The sequence below is a fragment of the Salmo salar genome, chromosome 13 (genome assembly GCF_965601325.2).
Source record: "Salmo salar chromosome 13, fSalSal1, whole genome shotgun sequence".
Lineage (NCBI taxonomy): Eukaryota > Metazoa > Chordata > Actinopteri > Salmoniformes > Salmonidae > Salmo > Salmo salar.
Window position 1 is genome coordinate 43,960,749 of NC_138303.1, and position 13,943 is coordinate 43,974,691.

The 13,943-nt window shown below is 43.5% G+C and overlaps 1 protein-coding gene across 2 annotated transcripts in view; it reads left to right on the plus strand.

The window, feature by feature from the left end:
- The window catches only part of lmbr1l (limb development membrane protein 1-like), a 44,833-nt gene extending 32,176 nt beyond the window's left edge, over nt 1-12,657 (plus strand). For both annotated transcript variants that reach the window (XM_082960118.1, XM_014135879.3), the window contains 11 exons: nt 4,802-4,835; nt 5,155-5,294; nt 5,773-6,000; nt 6,150-6,218; nt 6,319-6,383; nt 6,944-7,016; nt 7,173-7,259; nt 7,476-7,630; nt 8,659-8,890; nt 9,788-9,949; nt 10,742-12,657. In XM_082960118.1, the coding sequence (XP_082816244.1) occupies nt 4,802-4,835; nt 5,155-5,294; nt 5,773-6,000; nt 6,150-6,218; nt 6,319-6,383; nt 6,944-7,016; nt 7,173-7,259; nt 7,476-7,630; nt 8,659-8,890; nt 9,788-9,949; nt 10,742-10,827 (1,331 nt within the window). In that variant the 3' untranslated portion in view covers nt 10,828-12,657. The remainder of the gene's footprint in view (nt 1-4,801; nt 4,836-5,154; nt 5,295-5,772; nt 6,001-6,149; nt 6,219-6,318; nt 6,384-6,943; nt 7,017-7,172; nt 7,260-7,475; nt 7,631-8,658; nt 8,891-9,787; nt 9,950-10,741) is intronic.
- Nucleotides 12,658-13,943: the final 1,286 nt, after the last annotated feature.

The following is a 13,943-nucleotide window of genomic DNA, read 5'->3' on the forward strand; positions in this document are numbered from 1 at the left end:
TGCCTTCCTCTTGCAGGAACTGTTGACACACTCCAGCCACATGAGGTCTAGCATTGTCTTGCATTAGGAGGAACCCAGGGCCAACCGCACCAGCATATGGTCTCACAAGGGGTCTGAGGATCTCATCTCGGTACCTAATGGCAGTCAGGCTACCTCTGGCGAGTACATGGAGGAAAGAAAGAAATGCCACCCCACACCATGACTGACCCACCGCCAAACCGGTCATGCTGGAGGATGTTGCAGGCAGAAGAACGTTCTCCACGGCATCTCCAGACTGTCACGTCTGTCACATGTGCTCAGTGTGAACCTGCTTTCATCTGTGAAGAGCACAGGGCGCCAGTGGCGAATTTGCCAATCTTGGTGTTCTCTGGCAAATGCCAAACGTCCTGCACGGTGTTGGGCTGTAAGCACAACCCCCACCTATGGACATCGGGCCCTCATACCACCCTCATAGAGTCTGTTTCTGACCGTTTGAGCAGACACATGCACATTTGTGGCCTGCTGGAGGTCATTTTGCAGGGCTCTGGCAGTGCTCCTCCTGCTCCTCCTTGCACAAAGGCGGAGGTAGCGGTCCTGCTGCTGGGTTGTTGCCCTCCTACGGCCTCCTCCACGTCTCCTGATGTACTGGCCTGTCTCCTGGTAGCGCCTCCATGCTCTGGACACTACGCTGACAGACACAGCAAACCTTCTTGCCACAGCTCGCATTGATGTGCAACCCTGGATGAGCTGCACTACCTGAGCCACTGGTGTGGGTTGTAGACTCCATCTCATGCTACCACTAGAGTGAAAGCACCGCCAGCATTCAAAAGTGACCAAAACATCAGCCAGGAAGCATAGGAACTGAGAAGTGGTCTGTGGTCCCCACCTGCAGAACCACTCCTTTATTGGGGGTGTCTTGCTAATTGCCTATAATTTCCACCTGTTGTCTATTCCATTTGCACAACAGCATGTGAAATGTATTGTCAATCAGTGTTGCTTCCTAAGTGGACAGTTTGATTTCACAGAAGTGTGATTGACTTGGAGTTACATTGTGTTGTTTAAGTGTTCCCTTTATTTTTTTGAGCAGTATATTTTTAAACCTGCATATTTAGTTAATATTGCCTGCTAACATGAATTTCTTATAACTAGGGAAATTGTCACTTCTCTTGCGTTCCATGCAAGGAGTCAGGGTATGTGCAGCAGTTTGGGCCGCCTTGCTCGTTGCGAACTGTGTGAAGTCCATTTATTCCTATCAAAGACCGTAATTAATTTGCCAGAACTGTACATAATTATGACAACATTGAAGGTTGTACAATGTAACAGCAGTATTTAAACTTAGGGATGCCATCCGTTAGATACAATTTGGAACGGTTTCGTATTTCACTGAAAGAATAAACGTTTTGTTTTCGAAATGATTGTTTCCGGATTCGACCATATTAATGACCAAAGGCTCGTATTTCTGTGTGTTATAATTAACTCTATGATTTGATAGAGCAGTTTGACTGAGTGATGGTAGGCAGCAGCAGGCTCATAAGCATTCATTCAAACAGCACTTTCGTGCATTTGCCAGCAGCTCTTCGCTGTGCTTCAAGCATTGAGCTGTTTATGACTTCAAGCCTATCAACTCCCGAGATTAGGCTGGTGTAACCGATGTGAAATGGCTAGCTAGTTAGCGGGATGCGCGCTAATAGCATTTCAAAAGTCACTCGCTCTAAGACTTGGAGTAGTTGTTCCCCTTGCTCTGCAAGGGCTGCGACTTTTGTGGAGCGATGGGTAACGATGCTTCGAGGGTGGTTGTTGTCGATGTGTTCCTGGTTCGAGCCCAGGTAGGGGAGAGGAGAGGGACGGAAAGCTATACTGTTACACTGGCAATGCTAAAGTGCCTATAAGAACATCCAATAGTCAAAGGTGTATATGAAATACAAATGGTATAGAGAGAAATAGTCCTATAATAACTACAACCTAAAACTTCTTACCTGGGAATATTGAAGACTCATGTTAAAAGGAACCACCAGCTTTCATATGTTCTCATGTTCTGAGCAAGGAACTTAAACGTTAGCTTTTTTACATGGCACATATTGCACTTTTACTTTCTTCTCCAACTTTTTTGTTGTTGCATTATTTAAACCAAATTGAACATGTTTCATTATTTATGAGGCTATATTGATTTTATTGATGTATTATATTAAGTTAAAATAAGTGTTCATTCAGTAGTTGTAATTGTCATTATTACAAATAAATAAAAGAAATTGGGCGAATTATTATTATTATTATTATTATTATTATTTATTTTTTAGAAATGTATCGGCTTTTTTTTGTCCTCCAATAATCAGTATCTGCGTTGAAAAATCATAATCGGTCGACCTCTAGTCCAGTGTCTTTTGGCCATATTAATTTTTGTATTTTTTATTGGACAGTCTGAGATGGCTTTTTCTTTGCAACTCTGCCTAGAAGGCCAGCATCCCGGAGTCGCCTTTTCACTGTTGCCGCTGAGACTGGTGTTCTGTGGGTACTATTTAATGAAGCTGCCAGTTGAGGACTTGTGAGGCGTCTGTTTCTCAAAGTAGACACTCCAATGTACTTGTCCTCTTGCTCAGTTGTGCACCGGGGCCTCCCACTCCTTTCTATTCTGGTTAGAGCCAGTTTGCACTGTTCTGTGAAGGGATTAGTACACGGCGTTGCCAAGAAACTGAAGATCTCGTACAATCTCTTGCATGGAATAGTCATTTCTCAGAACAAGAATAGACTGACGAGTTTCAGAAGAAAGTTCTTTGTTTCTGGCCATTTTGAGCCTGTAATCGAACCCACAAATTGTGATGCTCCAGATACTCAACTAGTCTAAAGAAGGCCAGTTTTATTGCTTCTTTAATCAGAACAACAGTTTTCAGCTGTGCTAACATAATTGCTAAAGGGTTTTCTAATGATCAATTAGCCTTTTAAAATGATAAACTTGGATTCGCTAACACAACGTGCCATTGGAACACAGAAGGGATGGTTGCTGATAATGGGCCTCTGTACACCTATGTAGATATTCCATAAAAAAATCAGCCGTTTCCAGCTACAATAGTCATTTACAACATTAACAATATCTACACTGTATTTCTGATCAATTTGATATTTTAATGGACAAAAAATTAGCTTTTCTTTAAAAAACAAAGACATTTCTAAGTGACCCCAAACTTTTGAACGGTCTCTCTCACTCTCTGTCCATAGGCCATCCATTTGTAAATAATAATTTGTTCTTAACTGACTTGCCTAGTTAAAAAAATAACATGCATATAGTACCAGTCAAAAGTTTGGACACCTACTCATTCAGGGGTTTTCTTTTTACTATTTTGTACATTGTGAAATAATAGTGAAGACATCAAAACTACGAATAACACCTATGGTATCATGTAGTAACCAAAAAAATGTTTAATCAAATTATATTTTAGGTTCTTCAAAGTAGCCATCCTTTGCCTTGATGACAGCTTTGCACACTCTTGGCATTCACCTGGAATGCTTTTCCAACGGTCTTGAAGGAGTTAGCAAGTGCTTGTCGAATTGTGAATGAGAGACTGAAGTGTACAGCCTGCGTATAAAAGCAAAGCAGAGCTCATGCCTTTTTCAAGCGACTTCTTTCAAATCATTAGTCACATCATGCAGCTTTACTATGTATTAAATATCAAAATATATAGCCTAACGTTTGTAGAACTGAAGTTACATTAATCACTCTAAATTAAGCATACAGGAGTACCCATTTCTTTTGTTAGCTGCATGTGTGTGCACTCAAATTGTTTGGAGAAAAATATCCTTTCTATTTTATTCATATCATGTTTCTTTAGACCTGTCTTAAATAATGGATTTATTGTGAAGGTGTAGGCTATATTTCACGGATTTACAATACTTTTTCAAATGTAGATGTTCCAAAGGTCTGCATTTGTGACTTGTAGGCTGTATGTGGAAGCCAGGAGATGCTAAATGAGTTTGTTAATTAACAGTCAATTACCGTGAGACCGACCCAGTTATTTGCTTGACAATCACCAACTGATGAAATTTTGTGACAGCCCTAATCCGATGAATTGAACGTTGGAAGTGTGGCTGTACAAATGCAATTTGGTTATGTACCATATGTAATCACTCCAGTAAAGTCTGGTTATTGAAAAACCGCTGTAGCACATCCGCTACAACATAACAAGTCTGGCCTGTAGCTGTGCCGCTCTGGCTCTGCAGAGGTTTAGCTGTTTGGAGGTGGGCCAGCCCACTGAGCCGGGCCAGCCAGTGTTTTTATTGGGTTTTGGAAAGAGTCAGCTAAACCTGTTCTGCGTTACGAGTAGTGTTTCCAATGAATGTCCACCGCAGTCAGTCAACACCAGCAGAACATTTGTGCCTCGCAGCTTAATTGAATGGTGTGATGTTGAAGATGGGATCTGTGAATCGATTCGGATGCTGCGAACTGCTTTCTCTTGCTCCCAGTACATGTCGTCCCCCCCCCCCCCCCACACACACACTCTTCAGTTCCTCCTCATGACCTGTACAGACTCTTGTTCTTTTGGGTCTTGAACACGGTGTACTCCACATATCTCTATTTTTGAGGCCAACTACTTATTTCCCCTCTGTCCGTGTTGATCGGCACTACCTTAGTTTCTTACCGATATATCTCTTTCTCTAAGCATATCCCTCAACACTCTAGGCAACATACGTTGCCTCGACACAATTTCAACTCTTATGTCTGGGTAAATGGGTTGTGTTGACAAGATGCTCACATGCCTTTAGTCAGTACTAGCTGGCCTGTTGGTATAACTGTGAAGCACTCACTCTTATGTTTTCTGCCGTTTTCCAGATGACATTGAAGATGCGACCGCCAACAAAATTGCGTAAGTAAAGAGACCTAATGATTTAACTGACCTAGCAGCAGTCTGCACGTTGACTCACTCAGTCTGTGATTTAGAGTGGCTGGGTGTGAGCTAGTGTCTGAGTCGATGTGACCTACGAGATGACACAACTTGGCCTGTGTCACTGTCCTCCTTGCCCTTTGTCCTTACACTCTGATATTCCTTTCCTCCCTACTCACCCAGGGCAACTAGCAATACTGTATTGTCCAAATGACATAAAAATACAGCGTACATTAATCAATCTACAGACCCTCGTTACAGCACACCTCTCCCTCACCGTTCTCTCTCTCTTCCTGTCTAGGCTATGGCTGTGTACGTTTACTCTCTCTGTGGCAGTGTGCGCTGTGCTGCTCCTCCCCATCTCCATCCTGTCCAATGAGGTGCTGCTCATCTTCCCTCACAGCTACTACATGCAGTGGCTCAATGGATCTCTCATTCACGGTACTGATCCACGTTTACACCACAACACCCAATACCGCTCCACGTTGTCATTCCATAGTAGTTCATTCATGGTCAGAGCGCCTACATTTTGAATCCCAAGTGTTGATAGTCAATGAGCTCCAAAACAAATGATTCATTACTATGGTTTTGGGAACCTTGCACAGTTGATTATGTAATAATATTCGGTGCATCTTTCACAGAAATGAAACGTGAGCTCCACAAACCAGCAGTTGAAGGGAAGTGGGGGCCCAAATATAAAATTCATAGCAAGCACTGACAACTCTAGTCCCTCTTGCTTATTTCCATCGAGCTCTACAGATTTATGTGTTCTATATACCCCCCCAAAAAAGTGTTGCCCTAAATGGCTAGGCTGTGCCTCACTGTGGTGGTCGTGTTTGTTGCTAGATTTCTATCCCTTTTATGATATTACCTAAATTTGTAATGAAATATTTTGACCATCTCTTCTCTCCATCATCAGGCTTATGGAACCTAGTGTTCCTGTTCTCCAACCTGTCCCTGGTCTTCCTCATGCCCTTCGCCTACTTCTTCACCGAGTCGGAGGGCTTTGTGGGCTGTAAGAAAGGGGTGATGGCGCGGGTGTATGAGACGGCGGTGGTGCTACTGCTGCTCACTCTGCTAGTGCTGGGCATGGTGTGGGTGTTTGTGGCCCTACTTAACAACCACAGCGCCAGGGAGAGTCTCTACGGTTAGTTGCTTTTCATTCAAGCCGTTTTTGCAACTGTTCGCAATGACTAAGTATTTTTGAATTGAATTGGTGTCCTTTTAAAAAATTAAAAAATTGGAGAAGCATGTATCCAAGTCCTTTTTCTAATGACCTGTTGTCTCCCATCTCAGACATGTGGGAGTACTATCTTCCTTACCTCTACTCTGCCATCTCTCTGTGTGGAGTGCTGCTGCTGCTATGTGAGGACACCTCCACTATGTCTCGTCCATCTGCCGCACTGGCTGCTTAACTTGTGATGTGTATGAATGCTGCCTGACACCTCTTCCTGTCTCCCTGCAGTGTGCACTCCCTTCGGGCTTTCCCGCATGTTCAGTGTCACTGGGAGCCTACTGGTCAAACCACGGGTGAGTGATAATCCGCAAACCTTTTCTCCCATATGCAGACAATAACTGAAACACTGACATTTATGTCTTTGGTATTTTATTAGAATCCCCATTAGCTGTTGCAAAAGCAGCAGCTATTCTTCCTGGGGTCCACATGAAACATAATACACAACATTAATAGACAAGAACAGCTCAAGGACAGAACTACATTAAAAAAAAATGAAGGCACACGTAGCCTACATATCAATGCATACACACAAACTGTCTAGGTCAAATAGGAGAGAGGTGTGTTGCTTTATCTGTTTTTTTTAAACCAGGTTTGCTGTTTATTTGAGCCATATGAGATGGAAGGAAATTCCATGCAATTAGGGCTCTATATAGTACTGTATGTTTTCTTGAATTTGTTCTGGATTTGGGTACTGTGAAGAGACCCCTGGTGGCGTGTGTGTGTGTGTGTGTGTGTGTTAGAGCTGTGTGTAAGTTGACTATGCAAACAATTGGGGATATCGTTGACAATAACATGGCATTGTTATAACATAACACTAATGACTCAATGAAATCCATCCCCTGTGTTTCCTCAGCTGTTGGAGAATGTGGAGGTGGAGATGAACTGTGCTGCGTTCGAGGAGGCTTCGCTCTCCAGGACACTCAACAGTGAGTGGGCCAGCGACCGTGGGCTACAATAGTCTCTCAACATGGGACAATTGAATGCATTTCTATTCGGAATCGTATGCTGCCTGTATCACACATCCATGACTCATCCTAGAGGAGGAGGTGGTGGTTGTGTTGACCGTGCTCTGTTCCTTGTAGGGGGTAGCACGGCATGCTGGGTCAGTGTGAACGTGGAGCCTTTGAGGAAGCAGTTCCTCGGCGTCCAGGCCAAACGAATCGCCCTCGGTAAAACCATCGTTCTATAATAATAATAATACTGTGTTTTTATTAAGTTCTCTTGACTTACTAGGGTTGGATCAAATTCATTGGAAGATTATACAACATTGTTGGATTTCATTCGGGCATTAGACAAATTCCAGGAATAGCTTCACTGCTCACCGGGAGACTGACAGCGTTGTCTCCAGTGGTCCTTGTCCTCATCTCTCTCTCTCTCTCCCCCAGAGATGCGTAGGAGAGCGTCACCATGGCAGCGGAACCTGTTCTACCCTCTGGCCATGCTGCTGCTCCTAGCTCTAACGGTGGCCTGTGTGTTGATGGTTTGTTTCCATGTTCTGGAGCTCCTGTTCGACGAGACGGCCATGCCTAGTGGAATGGGGGTGAGAGGACTCTACTAAGGGGAATAAGGGATGGCGTGAGCTGGAAGGGGCTTTGTATGGATTATTCTCGACAGCCCGCTGTTGATTTTGTAGCATGTAGGGCGTTTACACACTCTGCCCAATGTGGGTGAAAGCACGCTTTGGTGGTAATGTTTTCCCTTCATTAGGTTTTAAAATGCATTTTACCGTGATAAATATGATCACGTTCTGAATCGTTCCGTGAGGTCTTTCTTTACACTTAGTGCTCCGTTGACATTTTTTAGAGAGATGCTTGAGAAATCTCTCAAAGTCCATATCTATCTTACCTCTATTGTTTTATGTCCACCGGATTTGAGAAGAGTGAGCCTGTTGGGTAGCCTTCATTCTGGCTCAGCATCCAGTTTCGCTAAAGCGACGCTATTTACCAGATTAAAAAAATAAATGTTACCACTTATTTTCTCTGGCCTCCATTTCATTTAGTCAGCCTAATTTTGACCTTCCTACTAGGGTAAAAAACTCCAATAACTTCAACGGTTTAGGATGGAGACACAGTTTGGACCATTGATTTTCTTCGTGGATTATCTACACAATTTAACAGAATTTAACCCATTGGTCAAATTGGTTTTTGATTGGACACCCTATAGCTGGGGTACTCCACTCTTACCCTAGGAGTTCCCGCAGCCTGCTGGATTTCTGATCCACCTGATAATTAATTGCACACACCTGGTGTCCCAGGTCTAAATCAGTCCCTGAGTTAGAGGGGAACAATTAAAAAATGCAGTGGAACTGGCTTCAAGGTTCAGAGTTGCGTTTGAGGGCCTATAGCATGAGTTTACTCTATCTGTATACATATGTTGAATTCTAACGATGCACATTGACCTATTGCCTCTGTAATGTTGATCCTGAATAGTCTGTTCTTCTATTGAGTGACTGAGGGCCGTATCTTTCATATAGATTTCTCAAGACTAAACAATTCTAAGGACATAAGGACCTTTTTTTTATAGAGAATAACAGATTTGCCTTGATCGTATGTTTCCTCTGCGTGGTAGGACCCTCGCCTGGGGACGGCTTCCTTCTCCATGTTTGGTTCTCTGGGAGCAGCAGTGCAGGTGGTCCTCATCCTGTACCTGATGGTGTCGTCTGTGGTGGGCTTCTACAGCTCTCCTCTCTTCACCTCCCTGCTGCCCCGCTCTCAGGACACCAACCTCACACAGATCATTGGGAACTGTGTGTCTCTTCTGGTCCTCAGCTCAGCACTGCCGGTCTTCTCTCGCACTCTGGGTAAGAGCCCTCCCCGTTCCCCAGGTTGAGTTTCTAGATTCTTGTCGTCTTGTATGCTTGAACAAAAGAGATGCGTAGACCCCCACAGTGGTATCATAATACCCATAAAACCTAGTGGTCAAACAGGGAAATGGTTCCAATCGTTTCCCACCATAAATGTTTCCCATAGGGGATTTTAGAAACAGTAAGGGCTGTGTTTCCTGTAGGCTTACCCTGACATGACGTTTTGATAACCATGTAAATCTTTCTCGGACAAGGTGACTTATCAATTGTTATTTAAATGTTTTATTTAACCTTTATTTAACTAGGCAAGTTGGTCCAAATTCTTATTTACAATGACGGCCTTGTTCAGGGGCAGAACGACAGATTTTTTAAACTTGTCAGCTCGGGGATTCGATCTAGCAACCTTTCGCTTACTGGCCCAACTAGGCTACCTGCCGTCACACCAGGGTAAGCCAGGGTAAGCCTACACGAAACACAGCCCTTATTTCAAGTGTTTCTAAAGTCCCTTATGGTGGAAAAACGATTGGAACCGTTTCCCTGTTTGACCACTAGGTTTTATGGGTATTATGACACCTCCACTGTGGGGCTCTATTGCCTACTGTAATTAGACTGAGAGCTTCTGGTTGTAGTATCATTTCTGAACACAAGAGGGCATGTGTATGCAGTCAATCACAATGAACAGTGTGTGACCTTGGCCATGGTCATGTACTGTGCTTCAGAAATGCACCCTTCTTTCCTTCCTCTCTTGACGTATTCCCAGATCTGAATCGGATGGATTAGTGAAAGTAATATGGATTTGAACTTTATTTATCCATTGGGGGGGGGGGGGGGGGTGAAGATATGCTGAGCAGTTTATAGTGTCAAACTAATCCCATTCTCTTACCTGTTCTTCAGGGATCACACGCTTTGACCTGCTGGGAGACTTTGGGAGGTATAACTGGCTGGGGAACTTCCACATAGTGTTCCTGTACAACATTCTGTTTGCTGGACTCACCTCTGCCTGCCTCATCAACACACTCACCTGGGCTGTGCAGAGAGAACTCATGCGTGCCTTTGGTACGTTACGCAATCAATCAGAAGTATTTATAACGCCCCTTTTTTACATCCGTGCTCTACAGGAATATGTCTATGAACCTGATACCTGCCTTTCTGTGTGTTTTTAGCTTTTTATGTTTAGATGTTAGATACCATGCTTTTGTATAACTTCATCTTCAATTTAGTCATGTTCCACTCAAAATACAACTACATGATTTGTCCACCTATCTTGGCTGTAGTCGACTCCCCCAATCCGTTTTTGGATATGCATCTTGCTTGCTTAGGTATTTGGTAGCCGTATTGTGTTACTTTCATTATGTAGTAGAAGGGTTGTGCTAGCTGCCAATAGTCAGTGTGTTTTCAGAGTGACTGTACTGTGAGCTAGCTATAAAGGTGTTCTCTTCCCAGCTCTGGGCCTGGCCATGTTTCCCAATGGGCTGGTCTCCTTTCCTCAGATAGAAAGGCCTATACAATTCTCTCAGGAAAGAGGGGAGTAGGAGTCCCCTGTGGGCCTGGCCGCTGGGCCCCCTCCCGGGCCCCCCACACACACTCGCCCTCTGCCCCTCCGCCCAACACAAACAGTTCGGCGCATAGAGCCGTGGACACGCACCCCCCTTCCTCAAGGGATAGATAGCATCTCTCCTCTCCCACTACCTCCCCAACAGCTTTTGTTCTGTTCTGTGATTGATGGACTTTCTTTTCACCCAAACTAGCCTTTTTTTAATCTTTTATTTTTCTCACACTCTGTCGGCGATAATCATGCCATTTTGTTCCACTGTTGGTGTTAATTGTAAGTGTTTTATGTCTCCACAGGTCTCCACAAGCTTCCTCTGACAGTGTCCCGCACAACCATCCCCCTCAAGCTCCTCCTGGCAAATGGCCTGTCAAAGATCCAGTGACTGACATTCCCTTGACCAATCAACCGTGATCTTTAATCCCGACCGGGACCTGAGCCCCCTGGATAGCATTCCCATTGGACCAAAGGCACCTTGTCTTCAGTCCTCCAGTCAATCTGTGTCTGGATCACCAAAATGAAGAGACCGGAGTGGAGGATTAGAAGTGCAGTTTGGACAATGACGCAGTAGAGCTCTGCTCACTGACCAACAGAAGTTGACTGGGGAACCAACTTAAACAGTCTCGCTTTTTGACTACAGTACTGGGGTTCTATTGAAATCACTGTGTGTGGTAATCTGAGACGAAAATGATAAATCCTGGAACCTCTAAAATATTCTAGAACTGAAGAAGGTTCTGGAACTGAAAAAGGGATCTTATCAGGGTTTTTGGGTCATGGCTAGAAGGGATTCAACTTATGTCAGATATTACTTTTCGTAGCAGGTTAGGAGAATTGGGTTAAGGTTAGGAGAAGGGTTGGGGTTAGTTAAAATGTAAAAAGAAAAAATTGGCTTTTGATGTTAATTTGAGAAAAGCTGTGTCCCTTCTAGCCATGACCGGGTTCTTGTTGACCTTGTGACATCATACAGTACATCCTGGATGTCCTAATGCCTTATGAGAAACTCACAATGGGTTCGAGAGGTGGAGGTGGGACCGACTTACTTTTCTCTTTGGACACGCACGTGTAAAAGTCAGCAAATCTATTTTGGAACATTACGTTGCAACTGACATTTCCTTTTCCTGATCAGGGGTTGAGCGGTTGAGTCCTCTCTCTGCCTCCCCTCTCCCCACGCCTTCCTCTCTCTCTCTCGCTCTCTCGCTCTCTCGCTCTCTCAAGACTACTATTTCTGGGCCTCACTCCTTTGAATCCCACTTCCATGTCTTTTTAAGACTCCTTGTCTGTCTGTGTAATGGTGTGTTCGCTAATGAGAGGATGTTTTTAAACCTGGGTATTTTACATGCCTTGACCTTCACATAGTGGAGGAAGAGAAGGGGACAGGACAGGGTTGTGTTCATTAAGTTTACGGTTAAAACATTTTTACAACAAAAAAATTAGCATTTCAGTTCTCTTCCAGTTGGTGCCTGACGAACACAACCCAGGATTTGTTTTAAATTGATAACATGGAATTGGTGAACAAAAGATACCTGAACACAAAGGGGAAAATAGGAAAGGGAGGTTGTTATTGGTTGTATAATGGCATTTCTGTTCCCTTTAAAAAAAATAAGCATTAAGGAGCTTCCTTAATGACACCTTAGTAACACTCACTTGTGTGTCCTGTCTTGGACCAATCATACTGTGAATTGTTTGTTAATGTTCAAGTGCAATACTGTTTACGCTCCACTGCCAATTCCAATGACGTGTTTTTCCTTAACTTTTATATTAGAATATTAGAATAATAGAAATGGATGATCTCTAGCGTTTTCATTTTTTAGATCTCTTTATAGTGATCCTGTCATGCTTTTCCTTTGCTGTATCAGCATGCATGTTAAGTTGTTTTAATTGTCTAACGGCTAATAATAACAATCAGTTCTGTTCTGTCGCCAGCAGGGGGCAGGGTCTCCCAAACTCAACGGCAGCCTTCTGAAAGTTCCCCTGAGGTTCCGTCAGAGAACCTTCTATCCTTAGGGCAATGGTTCTGTTTGGTCAGTCATTGCACATAGCGTTTACTCATTTCATGTCGCGTAACAAGTCTTTCGAATCTATTGTTTGGGGAGCAAACAATGTTTTTTATGGTTTACTTTTAGTGCTCTAAAATGTTTTGATGTTGTAAAATGTATATATTTTTTTTATGAGCTGTGGAGAAAGGACAAAAGTATTACATTTTTCTATACATAAACTGTCTTGTCTGATATGTATGGATTGTTATGAGTAATAAGACTGTTACAGTGCAGTTATATAGTAGTTTATCTATACATGATCAGGTGAGTAATAAGACTGTTACAGTGCAGTTATATAGTAGTTTATCTATACATGATCAGGTGAGTAATAAGATTGTTACAGTGCAGTTATATAGTAGTTTATCTATAAATGATCAGGTCTCATTATCCAGAACCGTCCCACTTTGTGGGCGTTTGCTGGCGGGTCTGTCCATACTGTGCGATTTACGTCTGTCCCCTGAGTGTCCTGTGAGTCTGTGTCTGTCCCCTGAGAGCCTGTGTCCTGTGAGCCTGTATCTGTCCCCTGAGTGTCCTGTGAGCCTGTATCTGTCCCCTGAGTGTCCTGTGAGTCTGTGTCTGTCCCCTGAGAGCCTGTGTCCTGTGAGCCTGTGTCTGTCCCCTGAGTGTCCTATGAGTATACGTCTGTCCCCTGAGTGTCCTGTGAGTATACGTCTGTCCTGTGCGTGTCTGTCTCCCTGTCCCACCACCATTTGTTGCCTTGCTTTAATCAGGCCCAGAAGAAAGCCGTTGTATTTTGGCCTGTCTGTCATCGGAGGCCGTCCCTGATACCGCTATAACCAACGTTTCCTCCACTCGGATGCCACCGCCAGATAAAAAAAAAAATAAAAAAAAGGCCAAATCAAGAGGAGAGGCGACGCTCTAGCTTTCTCTCTTTCACCTCCACCCACTCCCCCTTTCTTCCTTCTGTTTTCCTGGCATATTATTCATTTCCTCTTTTGGAGGCAGAAAAAGAGAACCCGGTTCTCCTTGATTTTTGTTTGCATTTCTTTTTCTCTTTTGTTTGATGTTTTTAAATGAGCTGTCTTTTTGTTTTTGTTTTGCCTTTTCCTCCGCTAAAAGGGAGTTTAAGTCTAAATGTTCCCGTAATGCTACTTACTGTACATATCAGAGGCTTGGTTTGCCCTGTGTGGTAGGCACACACGCCACCTAGACATGGCAGTTAATGAATACAGGAGTGATATTTAATTAGGTTTGTTCTGGGTGTTTGTGTGGGAGTCTGTCTGAGAACAAGTGCATCCACTTGTTCTGTTCACATTTCATTGACCCCTTCTCCACCCCACTTAACCTAATTAATTTAGTGAATGTGCAACCTAGACTAGTCAAGTTGTTGCGAAGCCACAAGTAATGGCAACAATTGTTCATCACAATAAGATGTTTGAGTTGCTGTGTTAAGATTCTTAATTCTAGGAAATTGAGAGGATTTGAGAGTTAGTTGGGATTTTGT